Source organism: Petromyzon marinus, chromosome 3 (assembly GCF_048934315.1).
Source record: "Petromyzon marinus isolate PM22_M1 ecotype Great Lakes invasive population chromosome 3, UKy_Petmar_22M1.pri1.0, whole genome shotgun sequence".
NCBI lineage: Eukaryota > Metazoa > Chordata > Hyperoartia > Petromyzontiformes > Petromyzontidae > Petromyzon > Petromyzon marinus.
Window position 1 is genome coordinate 6,312,584 of NC_133669.1, and position 16,427 is coordinate 6,329,010.

Here is a 16,427-nt window from a genome sequence, read left to right on the forward strand (position 1 = left end):
ACACTCAATCCCCGCACGCATGGCAATGAATTGCTGCTATACCCCGGCAAGCCAGGAGATGGCGGCATTGACACCCACGGACAGCGAGTTTTATGACTTTGAGCCACCAACCCTTGCCTCCAAAGTGCTGGTTTACAGCTGTGCATATCCACCAGCTTCCAGTGATGGATTTTGATTTAATTATGGATTTATCTCTCTTTCTTTCTCCCATCTTGCCCCGCTGGTTTCATGAACTTCCAGCAGCAGTCCTCCGTTTTTGGCGATAATTCTCATGTACCATCTGTGGCTGATGTTTCCATGTGTTTCCTCTCCATTCTAGTGCCTCCTTCTCTCCACTATCGGTCCATCTTTTTTTTTGCATCATCCTCTCCCTCTGTTGCCTTCTACTAGTGTCCCTCTTGCTTTTTCTGGATTCCTGTTTGGTTGCATTCTTCTGGCATTGCGATACCATCGCAGTCTGTTTCACATTTAAATATGAAGGACACCTATTTTATTTCACGGATTTACAAAGAAAGCGAGTGGGCATCGTTCGTTCATAACCGGTGGCAGTCCTGATCCATTGGTGAAAATTGCACGTTCTGGCAGGTGCACGGATCTCTGTAAGGGTAACCTTTGTTTGAGTCTCTTTAACTGACTGCGAGTTTTTGGATTGTTAGCAACCTTGTTCTGAGCTCTCTTGGCTTTTATTTATTTGTTGTAACTAACAGGCAATGGAGAGGAGCTCTGCAATCATCCCACATCTCCCGACAGAGGTGAGGGCAACCTCCCTCCTGTTTCACGCATCACTCTGGGTCCTCACCTCCTAATCTTACGACCTTAACCTTAGTTGCTACCCCCTTGCAACACCACTCGTACCACCACCTTTCCTTTCCCTCCTCTCTCCTATCCTAACCATCCAGACTCGACCCTGACCAGTGTCTCCAAATGAGAGGTCAGCATGATTCTTTCCTTTGTACTCTACTACAAGACCCATATGAGTTGAGTAATGCCGTATGACGCATCTTCCATCCATGCCGTGCTTACAGAGCCGTCGCAGTGTGTGATGGCACCAACAAAAGATATGTTACTGTAATCATTGCAATGCAATATATTAAATTAACTGATGTGGTGGACTGGTGAGCGATGGGCTGGATTGATTGAAGAGGCTGCAGGGAAGTGGCGAGGTATGGTTTTTCACGAGCTGGTGAGTTTACCATGGAACCTATAGTTAGATTCACGTCAATAAATGAAGTCAATTGTAATTTAGATTGAGTCTATATTTTTCAATACCATTATATCGTAAAACCTCTCGCAATCACAGTTGAGTAAGCCGAGCTTTTTCATACGAACGGTTAACCAGTCCACTTGATGGGACGCGTGTGCGTCTGCCCGTGTGTTTTCATGGATGTGTACAATGAAGATGTGTGGAGGGGAACTGGTTTCCCCCACGTTCCCCCTATTCTTTATTCCCTGGTCGAACGAGACCACGTGTCTGTGTATGGAGGAGGTGGTTGGTGGGAATCGAATCGCACTCTAAGGAAATTGCGCTTTCATCTATAGTTGCTCTTTTGGATCTAAATGACAAAAACGGAAGGAAATTTTTTTTCTGTTTTGAGAAAAAGAAAATCCGTAATTATGTTTATTTATTTTTCTTTCTGGTAATTTGTTTTTTTTTACCATTCATATTTAAGTTTCACGAGTGAATGGATGTGCAGTACTTTCTCGTTAACAGCAAGACACATCTCACTGTCAAGTTTAATGGGAACAAAACTGCCCACAAACCATTTCAAAATAACAGATGTTCACGTCTCACTTCTCACACGGATAAAACAATTTTCATTCCCGCATTTTGAAGAGCTAACCGATTTTGTTTTCGCGCCTGGATAACACTGCTGGCAATGCTCTTACACCTATTGGCGTTGTAATAATTGGTAAGGTTACTGCCATCATTAGTATCGCTCTTACCATTTTTTCTGCTTTATTTTCCTTGCCACCCCCCCCCCCCCATCTCTCTGTCTCTTGTCTCCATCCCAGTGGCCTCGCTCGATTACAGTTCCTTTGCAGACCGCTGCAGTAGCTGGATTGAGCTCCTGAAGAGCAAGGCTCAGACTGCTCGCCGTGGATCCATGAGGACAAGTATGCACCGCTTTGCGTGTTGGCATCAGTGTCTCCCCCTGGTCGGTGGCAGTGGATGTTGCTGCCAGCCTAGCTCTCTATATAACCCCTTGCCTCTGCAACCCTAAATAACCCCCCCCCCCCTTTCCTCCACCGTCTCGGGTGAATGTTGCATCCCCTGCTCAGTTCCCGGTGATGGAGCCACCTGCACACGTCCACCGTCTTCACCCTCCCTCTTATTGGTTCTCCTTGGGTTTTTTTTCTTTTCCGCCTGTTCGAGTTTGTTTTTATTGCATGTGGTTGGACTTCTGATGTCATATGAACAAATAGCTCCAGAAAATGTCTTCTGGGGTCACTGCAACAGGCCTTTCTTATGCGAGACCAATGGTTCCCAACATTTCTTCACCTTTAGACAACAGTCAACCCTCAACATTTTGGCGGTCCAGCATACAATAAGGCAATCGTAGCTACAACATTTATGCGGGCCGCTCTTCACGGCCTTGTGGAATATCAATGGTCCGCACACCCCAGGTTGGGAACCACTGCTCTGGAGAGACATTGCTCCTTCATGGTCTACAAATAGTACACATGTCAGTCGTATGATATACTGGATTATTTATCATATTTAGGCCGAATTAATTGGAGGGTGGGTATAATTATTTACTTTTCTCTGCAATATTTTATATCACTTGGGCATGAAGTCTACTCTTTTTATCTCATGTGCATGTCTACGTGAGATATAAGGGGACGTCTCCACGGTGATTCTCGTTAGTCCCTTAAATTTTATTCTGGCATTGCAGGAATCGTTTTACCAATAACGCTTCCGTTGAATGAAAATTTACAATGCTTCCATTGAATGAAAATTTACATTTGCATGTAAAAATATCGGTTTTTAGTTTTTAGCCATTTTTCTCATGATAAAAGAATACAATATTTTATTGATAAGTTCATGCCGGGCGTGGTGACACGTTACTTTAATCCAGCACGTTTGGAGGCAAGGCTTGGTGGATTATCCAAATTTGTGAAACTTCTAAGCCCACCCCCCCCGGGGCTTTGAGATGACATGAAGGTGGCAGTAACAGGAAATGAGTATAAAATAATCTCTGTGAACTTGTTGATATTTATCCATCCCCTCATACACGTTCGATTTCTCCAGGTACTCTGGTTTGCACAATCCAGGACCTTTTGGGAATAAAACTGTTTATAGAAACATCCCTGAACAAACAATTGACATAAATACGACTTGATCATTACCCTGCAATACCAATTTGAACAGTCTGCGACTGTCTTGGTGAACATGTGGTTTAACAGCTAAACATCTTTGTGGTGAAACATCCGTGGCAAGCCGCAATGATTTTCAAGTGAGGCTTGGAACCTTCACACTATTTTGTGTGCCTGAAACCATCCCCTACTCATCCCTCCCACTCAGCACAGAAACCTCACATCTTGCTGCCCAACAGTATATCACCAAAACAATCCCATCCTTAGTTCTCGCATCTCCCTCTGTGTTTTAATCCTCTCAAACGCGTGGTGTTAATTCTACTTGATATACAGTGCACGTGCGCGATACTATTTTTCTCCAACCAAGCCTTAATTCTCGGGGAGCAGTCGCCTTCAAAAGCCCAAACATTGTTTTCTGTTTTCGTTATTTTTTTTTTCTCTCCCACAGGGCTCGGCGCACACACTGTGGAGTCTGCATGTGCGTGCTTTTGCGAGCGTGTATTTTTTTATGCATCTATGTGTACATATGAAAATGTGCCTGCATACATGAGCATTTGCACGCGTGTTTGTAAATGTTCTAGTTCATTTTTTTATTTGATCACGTGAGAACTCGATATCAAGATAATCTCATTTGCAACAGCGGGCCTGGGTCACGAGTCTGCAAACAGACGACAGTAATTGCTAATTGTGGGTAATTTTTTTTTATTTTGCAAATGTGGACCCATCCGCCAAAAACACATAATGCCTACTCTTGGAACTAACATCAGAGAATCTTGAACGTCCACGTGCGTGCATGAATGTGTGCGCGAGTTTGTGTGCGTTGTCTGTTAAAGAGTGGTTGCAAGTGTGTTTCTGTGCACACGTGTTTGAATATATGGGCAGGTGCGATTGCACGCATGCATCTTCCCCCCACCCCCCTTCTCTCGGTCGTCCTTGCCCTGGCTGCCACCCTGTCCTGTGCACGTGTGCTCTCTTTAAGGTTGACCTCTACAGCTGTCAACTCCAACACTCGTTCACTCACCTTTTCCTACACTCACCAAGCAGGGTGGCCATGTGTTCCATTACCATCCCACCACCATAGGCTGGGGTATTACCCATGCTTTGTGAGGGTTTTTTTTCCATGTTGCTTTTATATACGCATATTGTTTCATTGTACCATTATTTGAGTAAGAGAGTCTGCACTTAATTGGGGGCAAACATTTTGGGTTTCTTTGCGAGCGGTTGTCTCCACGGTAGGGTGAGCGTTTGTGCTGTTGAACATTTCAGGAGAGCTGTGAACACACCGTTAGACACCAGTGGTGGTAGGGTAGTTATATGTTGGCCCTTTAAACTAGCAGCTGTAAGTGAAGTGTGTGAGGATTGTCGCCTAGTGCGTGTTAATTCACAGCTCTGGAGCTGTTTTAACCTTGCTAGTGGCTATTTGTTACTCCCATCGGCTGCAATTGATCTTCACTTTAGAGATTGGTATGTTGTGGTTTCGACAGACAAGTGATTCGTCATCTTCGTCATCTTGCCGCTTGTGCGGTTTCGAGCTCCCTTCTACCCAGCCATCCATGCTATTGACTCCCCTGCTCCTGTCCTCTGTTTACTACTGACGCCCTCTCTACAAAAAATAGATACGCCCACTATTTCTATGCAGCGCCTTCAGATGTGGCCACATTGTATTGTGTTCAGCAGGTGGAGAGCCCATTATGGTTCACTGTTTTCGGAACAAAATCTTTCCTCACAATTTAGTTACTGATCATTGATGACCTTGGTGATTTGGCCTATGAATCTGGCATATGATAGCTCTCGTCTTTTTGTAAATAATGCCTCAATATCGTAACTATACACTTTAGAGTAGACCGCACACTTTCACAATATGAATGCCTCAAAAAATACATTCTGTGTTGACTTGATCGGGATTATCTCACCAAGCATATTTAAACTTCGTCAGCAGCAAGTGTGCGGAGTGCTAGTTCAATTAGGTGGCTCTACGGATCCACCTAATTGAATGCAAATTGATGCGTAGTCCATGTGCTCACCGAGATCTATTTAGTGAGAATGTTCTTCAATACACCAATGCTAATGAGAAATCCTTAACCCAAGGCAAAGGCCCACGAACTGATGGCGTTAATTGTTAATGGACATAGGAAAAGCGTGCACCACAGAGTGCTGATTATCCTAAATGAGGCTGAAACTGGTACAACAAAGCAACCGGGGGAAACGTCAAGCTCTGTGGACGGGTTTATCGGTATATTTCAGTTGGGAACAGAATGCTGATAATTCCACATTTGAGTGTTGCATTCAATTTGAATGCCACTACTCCTCCCATAGCCACCAACCCAACCCCCTCAACGATCCAGTTCTTCTGTAAGCCTGCTCCCCTGCACTGTGCCACACCACATTTGGCCTTCTATTTCCCTTTCATGTCGTTCCCAGTCTTTTCATTTCTCAATTCATGCAACGATATTCCCGACATCCACTCTTCTCCGCAATTGCTATCTCCCCCCCACACACACCAAATCCTCAATTTGACCCCCCCCCCCCCCCACTGCTTCCACTTCTTTCTGATTAACCCTAAAATCCTTTCACTCATTCTGTATCCTCCTCGACACCTGCGCTGCCCACTGCCCCCCCAACCTCTCGGTGCTCGTTGTCCAACAGCGGCAGGTGGCGAGAGGGTGAGCCCGTACGGCGAGGGGCGCCACCGCTCGGGGTCGCGTGCCTTGGCCCACCCGCTGGTGGAGATGACGCCGCTCTCCTTCCTGCCTGGCTGCCGCATCACCAAGTACCTCGGCATCATCAACGTGTTCTTCATCCGCGAGACGACGTCGCTCCGCGAGGTTGGCAGGGGATTTATAAACCTTGACCCTTTGACTCCTGCTGTTTCCCTCACTTGCTGTAGGCCCTTGCTCGAGATTTGAAACTCGATTTTAAAAAATGTATCTCCTTTACTTATCTGCTAAATGGCATCTCTTTGGCTCAAACTTCCACCGTTATATCCGATGTTAAGCCTTCTTCTTAATTTTACTTTATGGCCTCCTTCCTACAAATTGTTAAGCAGCATGTTTCCTTTATCTGCCTCTCAAGGTCTCTTTTCCAACAACTTTCCTTCCAAAAACATCCTTTATAAATCCCTCACCGCTAAAAATGTGCCAGTCCACATCTTTTGCCTTTACCATGATTGGTTCTAGTTAGACTTTTTTAATTTCTATTCAGTAAAAAGCGCTAAAATTACTCATAATTCAAGTTGCATTTAAGTATGAAACCAAGTTCATAATGAGTTGGTCAAGTCGTAAGGTTAGGCTTCAAGGTTTAAGGAATACCACATCTCATGGAATTGCGTATTTTGACATTTTTGACAGAGGTCTAAATGTCCCATTTGGTGCTGCGTTCAGTAAGGACACGCCGCCCCAGGTGTTCCTGAGATGGAAAGCTGGGGCGGCATGGAATTTGAACCCTGCAATGTCAGGCTTACACAATGGCTGTTTAAGTAGCCTCTATGCCTTGAGCATCCAGTGTCGTGTATACACATGTGACTGTCTTATCAATAATTAAAAAATAATAATAAGTTTTGCAGCCTTTTGTCAGTCCGCTGCTGGATTACGACCTCCCCCACGTCTTTTTGATCAGGGGGTTTTTGACCGCGGTGAGGGGGAGGGGTCAAGGACTGGTTCAGATATCGCGCTCAGATGTCACTCTCGCCACTGACGTGAGCCACGGCTGGGCATCGAAAATCGGTTCGCCGGGTTCATAGCACAGTGTGCTAACCACCCCGCCACCACTCCTGTCGAGATTTACTCGCTCACTTGGACACGTCCCCTGTCACTCTCCGATGTGTAAACGTCACGATTACGCAAACGTCTGTCACTGCCTGATGATAGCCATCGGTCAGCACTCACGTCAGTCTCCTTTGTCCCCATCTCTCTTGGACATTCCCGGTAAACCCCGGACGGTCCCGACCGACGCAGGAGGGAGGGGCGAGCGGCTTCCTGCACACGTTCATCGCCGAGGTGTTCGCCATGGTGCGCGCGCACGTGGCCTCGCTGGGCGGAAACGCCGTGGTCTCGTACCGCATGCGCGAGTGTGTCTTCTCGGAGAACCCCAACAAGAACCAGGTGCGTGCAGGCGGGGCGACCCCCCCCCCCCCCTCCACCTGCCCACTGTTTGTTCCACCTGGCAGGCTTGTAGAATACAGCGCACCTGTACGAGACGACAGTTCCTTTGGTGTGGTGGGGAGGTGGTCAGGGTGGGTTGGTTGGTTGTTAATGAAATCGAGATAAACCTCTGCTTATACACACACCAGCCAGTTTAAAGTCTGAATAAAGGCTACTATGGAGGTTTTTTCCCAGTCGTGTTGTATGTATGCATGTAGAACTTCTTTCGCACCGTACGTAGCTAACCGTGCTAATTGGAGGTGTGGGGGAAGGACAACAAGCTAAACGCAAAAAGCAGCTCTAAAAAAATTAGTTTTTCAAAGTACATAGCTCCAGTGACTTCCTAATATTGAAAGGAAGAGCATTTCAGATGGCCGCAGAAGCCTATCTGAAAGCACGTGATGCTCTATAGCTGTCTTGCGGACAGATTGTATTGTGGTACACCCTGAAAAGCAATCGATCAATATTTATTTGTTACACAGAATGTCCTGTTTAGACAGTTACCCAGATAGCTTCCAAGGGAGATGGGTGGCGCATCGGCACAGAACAAGAACAACTCCCATCAGAGTGATTAGTACGGAGGAACAGGCAGCAATGTAACAACGTGTCAGAGGTGCAGGCAAAATAAGTGCTTAAAGAACAAACATCAACATTTTGTTAACAAAAGAGCACGAATGAGGTAATTTTAGGAGAGATGGGGGCCAGACAAAGCAAACACGATCGAGTGAATAAAACAAAACAACAGTATACAGCAGAGAGCGGTCGTGTGGCTTCATGTTTTGTTTCAGCGTACAAAAAGTTGTTTTGTTGTCATCATCAACAATTGCTCAGAGAAATACCTTTTACATAAAGTGCGTGCGAGTGTCGTGCGCCTCCATGCCACCTGCCTCGTGAACGGAACGTGCCTGAGTGGCGTGAGGCTGTTTGTCAGCTTGCCGCCCGTTTCCTCATCCTCATCATCCTCCTCATCCTCCTCCTTGCAGGCCCAGTGCCTGATCAACGTGAGCGGCGACGCCGTGCACGTGATTCGGGATACGGAAGCGGTGCCCGAGGCCGTGACGCCGTGGCCGTTCAGCCACTCTGAGGCCTCCCAACAGCAGCAGCAGCAACAACAAGCTGGTGACACGGAGCCCTAACATGGACGAGCACACCCACACATTTTGTCTACGGTGCCCTGTTCAGCCCAATAGACTTTTTCGGGACAAGTGATATCAGCAAGCACCTATGTAATCCTGATTAGCACAAGTCTGTGGGTGGATGGTGTGACCAAAACCATGATCATGTACCTATTTGTGACATACACGGATGTCGGTCATGAATGCACATTGAAACAGATGTACGTATGTGTACGTCGGGACGAAGGCTTTTAAATTAGAACATTGAGGACTGTACGGCACATGAGATTGTGGGGTAAATCCCATTCACACCTGGGGGTTTGTCTCAAACACAGTACTTAATGTTCATGGTAGTAATTTCTTTCAATCTGAGTTGACATAGGGGAGACCCATGCATTAACAGGAATCAAGCCGGCTTTACTGGATTTGTAACGCACAGTGCTAACCGTAACATATTCACTCACGACTAAGGGGTGATTGTTAACATTTGTGCACACGCACAAAGCGTAAACAGATACTAGGAGCTCAGGCATAGCCACTATTACTATACTGCAGACACACAGCGAGATATCCGAATTAATAGACGTACACTATAGAAATGCAACTAACAGCTAATCGAGCATTCCGCTTAAGCTCGGTTGTCGTTGTAAATCATTGATTACTGGATAATCGTTAGATGTACAAGAATACAATATTCAGCGGGTGTTATTTGTATGGTTTATAGCAATTTTTATTATTATTTGGAATCATTCTGCATTGACTTTGCGCGTCAAGGTGGCTTCCTCATGAGATGAATCTGTATTGGATGAGTTGGGTTTAACATTAATCCCGCAGCACGTTCTCACACACACCCATTGTCAATTTAAAAATCGCGACGCAGGACAGCTTGGCTCAGTTTGAAAGTGCTCCCCACTAATGTATGCCATCATCATGTGCGAATATCCCAACTTTTAACCTGGATAAATTGCTAAGGCAAGTGATGTCGGTGCACACCAATTTGCAGTGGTTGACATCAGCCCGTGGTGGAGCCATGCAGCCAGTTCCCTGCATGCTCAGCCTCATGCTTGCCCAGTGCCTGCGTTGACCCCGACGCACGTAATCGTTATGCGTTTGGTGACTTTTTCCAAGGCAGAAAAGGAAAACGGCAGAAGCATGCGTCTTTCCATTGCCCCGCCCGCCATAGCCACAAAAACGGCCCCACCGTCATGTTGTTGCCGCCGAGTGCGGATTTTTCATCCGTTTGATAGTCAATAGATGCAAAGTGTCTTGAAATAAATGTAACGTAAACAGCTGATTGTTTTTGTTGCTGGGGCCATCAAACTTGACCGCTCACCAATGTGTTTTTTGGGTTGTTGTTTTTTTTCCCCCGTGTGTTGTGCGGCATGATGTCCGACGTTTTTTCTCCACATGCTGGGAGCGTCTTCAGAAACGGAAATGCAGAACTTGGCTGAACAACACATGGCACGGCCCGAAAACACACTGGAGAGTTAAACGGCGCAACCGTGAAAACCCACGCAGTGGCATCAGACATTTGTGTGATCCTGTTTAAAGACAAGAGACAGGAGATAGGGTGTTAAAACCATCATGGCAATGGTACTTGCTTTCTTCTTTTTTGCTCCAAGGGCATTATGAGCCCACCGAAACTACTTGGATGCCTTATTTTGTCAGCTGTGTGGTGGTGATGGCGCGCCAGTGTAATTACAGTCACTTGAATTAGGGATTGGTGGATCGTGTCCGTATGTACGTTGAACTTCATTAGCGCCGTACATGGCCAACCGTGTTATTCGGAGCTGCGGATCATGCCGCCCACCTGCGGGACAATGTGGTGGAGCCTGTAGAATGCCACACAACAATTCGTTATCCTGTCTGTGCAGTAGAATATGAGTGCGGCACTTACGTGTGGGGGCGTTTTCCCTGTCCACCCCAGTTTACTCCCGTCCGCCAAAAAAAATACGCAAAAAGCTTTTGACGTAACATTCCAGAGTTGAGTCCTCCAACAACCTCATCGGCCACGTTTCTATCCGAGTAATAGCACATGACAGTGCATTAAGGTACTTGTTGCTATCCAAAGAGTGGTGCATTGATGTTATTTGCAGCAAAATTTGATTAAATTTAATCGATGTAAAATCGTGAGTTTTTTTCAGCCCCCTTTTACTGAAACGTCATGAGGACTGGATTTACTCGGAAATGTTCCAAATGCAACCTCCCATTGTGCTCTGTAATTGCCAAATCAAACGGTCTTTCTACCCAAACAAACATTGGGGTAGCACTCATCTATCAGTATGGGTGGCCATGGGCCATTTATATAAATTCCATATTCCTATGGCAGGGCTAAATAATCTATACCTATAGGACAACCACTGTTTTCTTCCCATACAGTGGTACCTTATCAATCCTGCAGGGATGATGAGATGAGTTGACCCATGCTCCCTGGTTGGCTGATTTAATTTCACATCATTGCTTATGCCCATGTCAATAAGCCACATGATGACAGATTTATAAATGTATGAAAATCATTGACATTTCCCGTAGTTGCTGGGCCTGCCCGAGACCACAAGACTGCAGGGAAAGTAAAATCAATCAACTTGGGCATAGGGTAGATTATTTATAAAAACCAGTCGGAAACGCCCCAATGTGACCTACTGCATTTCCGTCAAACCTTTCTTTGCCAGTGCACATCATTCATGAACCACCTCTTCAGAAAAAGCAGATTTAGATCCTGATTTGCATTGATTTGGAAATACTTAGAGCACAGCTGGTTTTACCTAATGTAACATGTAGGTGGAAACGGAGCTATTGAGGCTCCCAAAACAAATAAAGACGTTATATTTCGTTTACCATATCCATAAATTTAATGTATACCCATCTTTATGTTCTGTTATACAGTCATGTGTGTATTGATTATAGATTAATTACGCACTGAATATTTTCTGAAGTCGGCGTGAGCCACGTGACTAGTAGCAACAGCCATAGGGAGCGGTATACTTGGATGTGGAGTGCCGGGTGTGAAAATATTTTCTGGGTCACAGACCTGGACAGACCCAGCTAACATTAATCCACAGTATTTATACTCATTTTCTGTCGGGTGACCTCTATATTTTTTGGTGCAAAGTCAAATTTCTGAATTCCTGATGTAAGTGGGTTTAGCTGGAATGTCTGCATCCCACACAACACAGGTACTTTGTTGTAAATAGCACAAAAAATGTACAAATTCAGTTCTACGAAGCAATGCAAAAACAGACTTGAGCTGCAGACAAATGCATTTATTTTAAAAATTTTGGCAAAAGTTTTTTTATGATTTAGCACTCCACGTTGTTTTTAAGTTGTGTTTCATGTCCAATATGCAATCTATGCATGTGTAGTGAAATAAATGTAACCCAAACGACTCGTGTTTTTTTTGTATTATAGTCAATAGCTGAGACCACCATACTCGATATGCTTTTAGGTTGTATTGTGTTTTGTTCGGCATGATGTCCAATGTTTTGCTCCACGTGTTGGGAGCGTCCTCCATTCCTGAAGTTCATCAAGAAGCTTCCTATCACGTGGGTGAAACATCGAATCTCATGCTGAACAACACGCGATAAACCCTATACAGCACACCCTCAAAAACTTACACTGTCCTGTGTATAGGGTAACTTGTTATGGGCTGAATTTAGTTTTATTATCTTGTATATGCTTCCAGTGGGGGGCGGGCCTGGTGGTGAGCACACTCATCAATGTGTTGTTAGTTTGCATAGAGAAAATGTGCAGACTTCTCATGCTATAGGGAGCTGGTGCATCTGGAATGTCAATGACGCACTTAGCTGCGATTGGCACTGAAATTAATGACTATATTCTCTGGTTCTTTCGGTAAAGTCACGTAGGTATAAAATAAAAACTCACGACGTTTCGATTGCAACACAAGTTATTTTTATTTTCTACCTACGTGACAACCGAAAGAACCAGAGAGTATGGATTCCTGCAGTCACGAAAGCTTCAAATCTAGATTAATGGTTCTGTTATGAACGAGTGATCTCGCAGTGAAGATTCCAATGATGACCCCATGTTTAATGCAGTAAAGACCAACACTGACACATGGAATATTTTAAAGTTAGACCTATGTATAACTCTGGAATGTATTCCTATCCGTCTACAGTCTGCACATTAACTCTTCACCAAACCATGATCTTAGTGTAAATCCTAATCTGTGCCACAACCTGAACAAACATTTTCCTTAATCCAAAACCATTAAATATCCCGAACCCTGAACCCAATTATAACCAGAGAGTTAATTCTAGTTCTTGTTCAAACACTAATTCTAGACCAAAACCCGATTCGAGTACGACCCACGATCCATACTTTAACCCCAGGTTCTACCCCAATCAAAAATTGTTTTATCCATACAAGATTATCCTTTTGCTGTGTTAACCTGATTTATTGGCAACAATCGCTCGTTTGAATCCATGCCCATGTTAAGAAGTGGACAATTGTTGAATGTTTTGTTCCCGTCACTTTTCAAATTGAATCGCACCGTTGTTCACCATCGTATATTTTTGTTTCCAATCGGTACGAAACTGCACAATTGCCAACTTGCATTTTGTTAAGTAAATGTATTTTTGATATAAAAAAATATGAATTCGTAGTTGGTACTTATGAGTTGGGTAGCGTCGTATCGGTGACCACCATCGTGACTGCTGTGTATATTAGTATTGTAAAGAATTTAAAAGGAAAAGACAGCTCTATTTAGAAATTTGCATTTCACCCTCAGTTCAACTCCTGGCATGAATGAATGAGATTCTCTGGCGCTTTTGATCCTAACGACAATGTTTTAGTCTATTGTGCGATGCACCATGCACCAATACAACAACGTAGCACAGGTTCTGCTAGAAGTTGCACGTGAAGTAAATCTGTCGTATAACTTCAACATACGCGTGGATACCTATTGAAGCTGCAAAGATGTCATCTAGGTTATAAAGGTGCGGTAATGTTGTTTGTGGATCATATGAGTATCGTTTTTTTTACGAGAATGTTTTCCTTCACACATTTTTAGCGACGTTACGAGCTTGAGATGGCAATTTTCGCAAACTTTTGGGATTCCATGCTTTTAAAGTGCAATTTTATACGTGGCAACCTTCAAAACCTTGTTCAATGATATGCAATCTATTTACGTCTCGACACAACGTTTCGCGACTGCCTATTGGTTGTATTTTGAATGTATACCCAAAATGTGTTGTTCACCATTAATGTCTCATTGTCAAATTACACACCGGTGTAAATAAATAAGGCTATCAGACATCATAGGAAAAGCTCATGAAACCAGGTGGCACTTGCATTGCCTTGCAAATGCACAGCAGCCAAATGTATTACGTTGCCAGCCTCGGTATGACTTGCAACCATAAAAGTTCAAAAGTGACGCTTATAAAGGCTGGAAGTTGAAACATCTCATTGCCCTGAATTGTGTGAAGTGTCGACGTTTTTACGGATTTATTGTAGTGCTGTGGTTTTTGAAATCTGTGATCTGTCTGCTGACATGGTAGTCTTCTCTGGACATCAATGTTAGTATTGATGCCGTTGTAATGTTAATACATTACATGTCTGCAACAAACAAAAAAATCTGTTCAACAACAAGTTACTTAAGCAAATGTAAACTCAGTGTCACCATCTCCCTTGACCATCCATGTCCATTTATGGTTCTCAGCAAGTGGATACAATTCCAAGTACAAAATGGAATCCATTACCTTCTTAACCAGTGGTTACTTCCTGGCATCAAGTGGCATGCACTTTCCAGGTCAAGTTGATCTTGTTAACCCTGGGGAGATGAGAAGTGTAATGATAATTTCAACAGTTCAAAACCAGTTGGCCTTGCTCAAGAACTAAATAGTTTCAAGCAGAGATATCAAAACTATAACACTGGTCACAGGGAAATGCTAGATGCAAACCAAAACGGACTTAAGGCCACAAAGGACCACGTGTAAAGTAATTCCAAAGCAAATCACGGAAATCTTGCTTGCGATCTTGCAGAGGAGCAAGTTTCCATTGTTGACTTAAGAATATGATCTCCATTGTTTATAGGTGGCTATGTTATTTTATATTTATAGAGCGCCTTAGTTCACTGTCAACAGTAAAACGAAAATGTTGCATTGAGTGGAAAACTGTACGTACATGGCTCTACGTCTGTTTTGCATTGACCGCTGAGTGTGTCCACAGTTGGCCAGGCATGGTAAACTGGGCTGGTGGGTATTGTTGGTAGAGTGATCCATGTGAAGTGTGGAGTTGTGAACGTATTGCCAGGACTGATAGTCAAGTGTTATCTTGTGGGGGGGGAGTGCGAGGGGTTCTGTTTTCTAAATAGCTTTGCTGCAGTTGCCACTTGAGTCCCAAATACGGCATGCGATAGTGCTCACAAAAAAAACTTCCATCTGTCAGCACATCATTGACCATTTGTTTTTTGGCGTAGAGAGCAGCGCGTCACTCTTCCGCTCATCGGTGTTGGTGATCCTCCTTGTGGCTGTCAAAATCTGTGGCGGCATTTCTGTTAGAGTGCAATGTCTGCTGTCATGCGAACACTAAAGGTATATGTGAAACTCAATAGGTAATTGCTTCTTTGTATGACAGTGTTGGCCATCATATATGACCCGAAGCGTCAATATTCAACGTAGCAGAGTAATGGAAATTGATTGTTGATTGCATAATTATGGTACAATTTTCAGATGATTGTGGTCTCCACTTACAGCAGAAGTGAAACAATTGCTTGGTGTTTGCAGTCTAGCTGAGTTACCAGATACAGAGATTAAAAAAATAAAATATACATCTGGACCTTTGTGAGATATATGGATTGGGAAATGTGTACAAATTTAATGGTATTGTTTTATGAAATAATAACTTCCAAAACTAGAGTTTCTTGAAACATTGCTAAAATATTGATTTGAAGCTTTCGTGACTGCAGGAATCCATACTCTTTGGTTCTTTCCGTACCTACGTGACTTACCGAAAGAACCAAAGAGTACAGTATTGCTAAAATATAGCTGAATACAATCTGTACATTTAAATGTAAAACTTCATGTTTGACATAATTGCACAATGCCTTGCATGAAAGACAGCGGCGGTCAAAATGTTTTGTGAACTAGATATTTAAAGTATTTCCATATGCATCTTTACGTACGTACATTTACAATTCGCAGTGATTGTAATAGAGATGCAATGAATGTGTAATATAATAAATAACATTTGTAGCCATTTAATGAATTGCCAATTTGCCACTAACATTGGTGTGTCCATTCTCAAGAGTGATCAAGTTTGAAGAGCTTACATAGGATTAGATGACTTACATCATGGATAGGTCAAAGCTTGTGTAAAAAATATATGTATTTCTAAGTTGAACGCAATTTTCATCGTAAACTTTATATTGTCAACTCTAGAAAGAAGCAGAGCTGTCGACTGATTTTTTTTTGTATTCTGTAAATATGTTTCAATGGATGTGTATATATGCGCTAAGAAAAGAACAACCATTAGGTTCTTCCGAATGCAATTGGGGCTTTACAAATGTTTGACCATCTCTCCTTAATATCTTAAGAGTGTTGTTTAATAACCTTGATTTTCTTCACGTTTTTCACATTTTGATGCAAAGCTACAGATCGTAAATAAAAAAAACATTTAAAAAAGTGGTTGACGCTCACGTCTGTATTTGTGAATTTTGTATTTGTTTTCGTATCCTCAATGTTATCCCGATGGTGCGATGGGAATCATGGAATGAGATGAAGAAACCATTCGGATTAGGGTTGTAGAGCCGTTGGAGAACTTTGCACAGACGGCGGATGTCACAGAACGGCTTCTTGAGATATCTTCAAGCCAACTCGTCCACACTAGGGGCAGCACTTCC

The 16,427-nt window shown here is 43.6% G+C and overlaps 1 protein-coding gene across 14 annotated transcripts in view; it reads left to right on the plus strand.

The window, feature by feature from the left end:
- The window catches only part of C2CD5 (C2 calcium dependent domain containing 5), a 65,016-nt gene extending 48,793 nt beyond the window's left edge, over positions 1–16,223 (plus strand). For 5 of the 14 annotated variants that reach the window (XM_032972114.2, XM_032972154.2, XM_032972105.2 and 2 more), the window contains 7 exons: positions 708–752; positions 2,014–2,115; positions 3,764–3,793; positions 5,962–6,140; positions 7,269–7,415; positions 8,438–8,573; positions 9,996–16,223. In XM_032972114.2, coding sequence (XP_032828005.2) covers positions 708–752; positions 2,014–2,115; positions 3,764–3,793; positions 5,962–6,140; positions 7,269–7,415; positions 8,438–8,573; positions 9,996–10,060 — 704 coding nt within the window. In that variant the 3' untranslated portion in view covers positions 10,061–16,223. The remainder of the gene's footprint in view (positions 1–707; positions 753–2,013; positions 2,116–3,763; positions 3,794–5,961; positions 6,141–7,268; positions 7,416–8,437; positions 8,574–9,995) is intronic. The other 9 variants (XM_032972177.2, XM_032972188.2, XM_032972123.2 and 6 more) reach the window with 5 other exon arrangements.
- Positions 16,224–16,427: the final 204 nt, after the last annotated feature.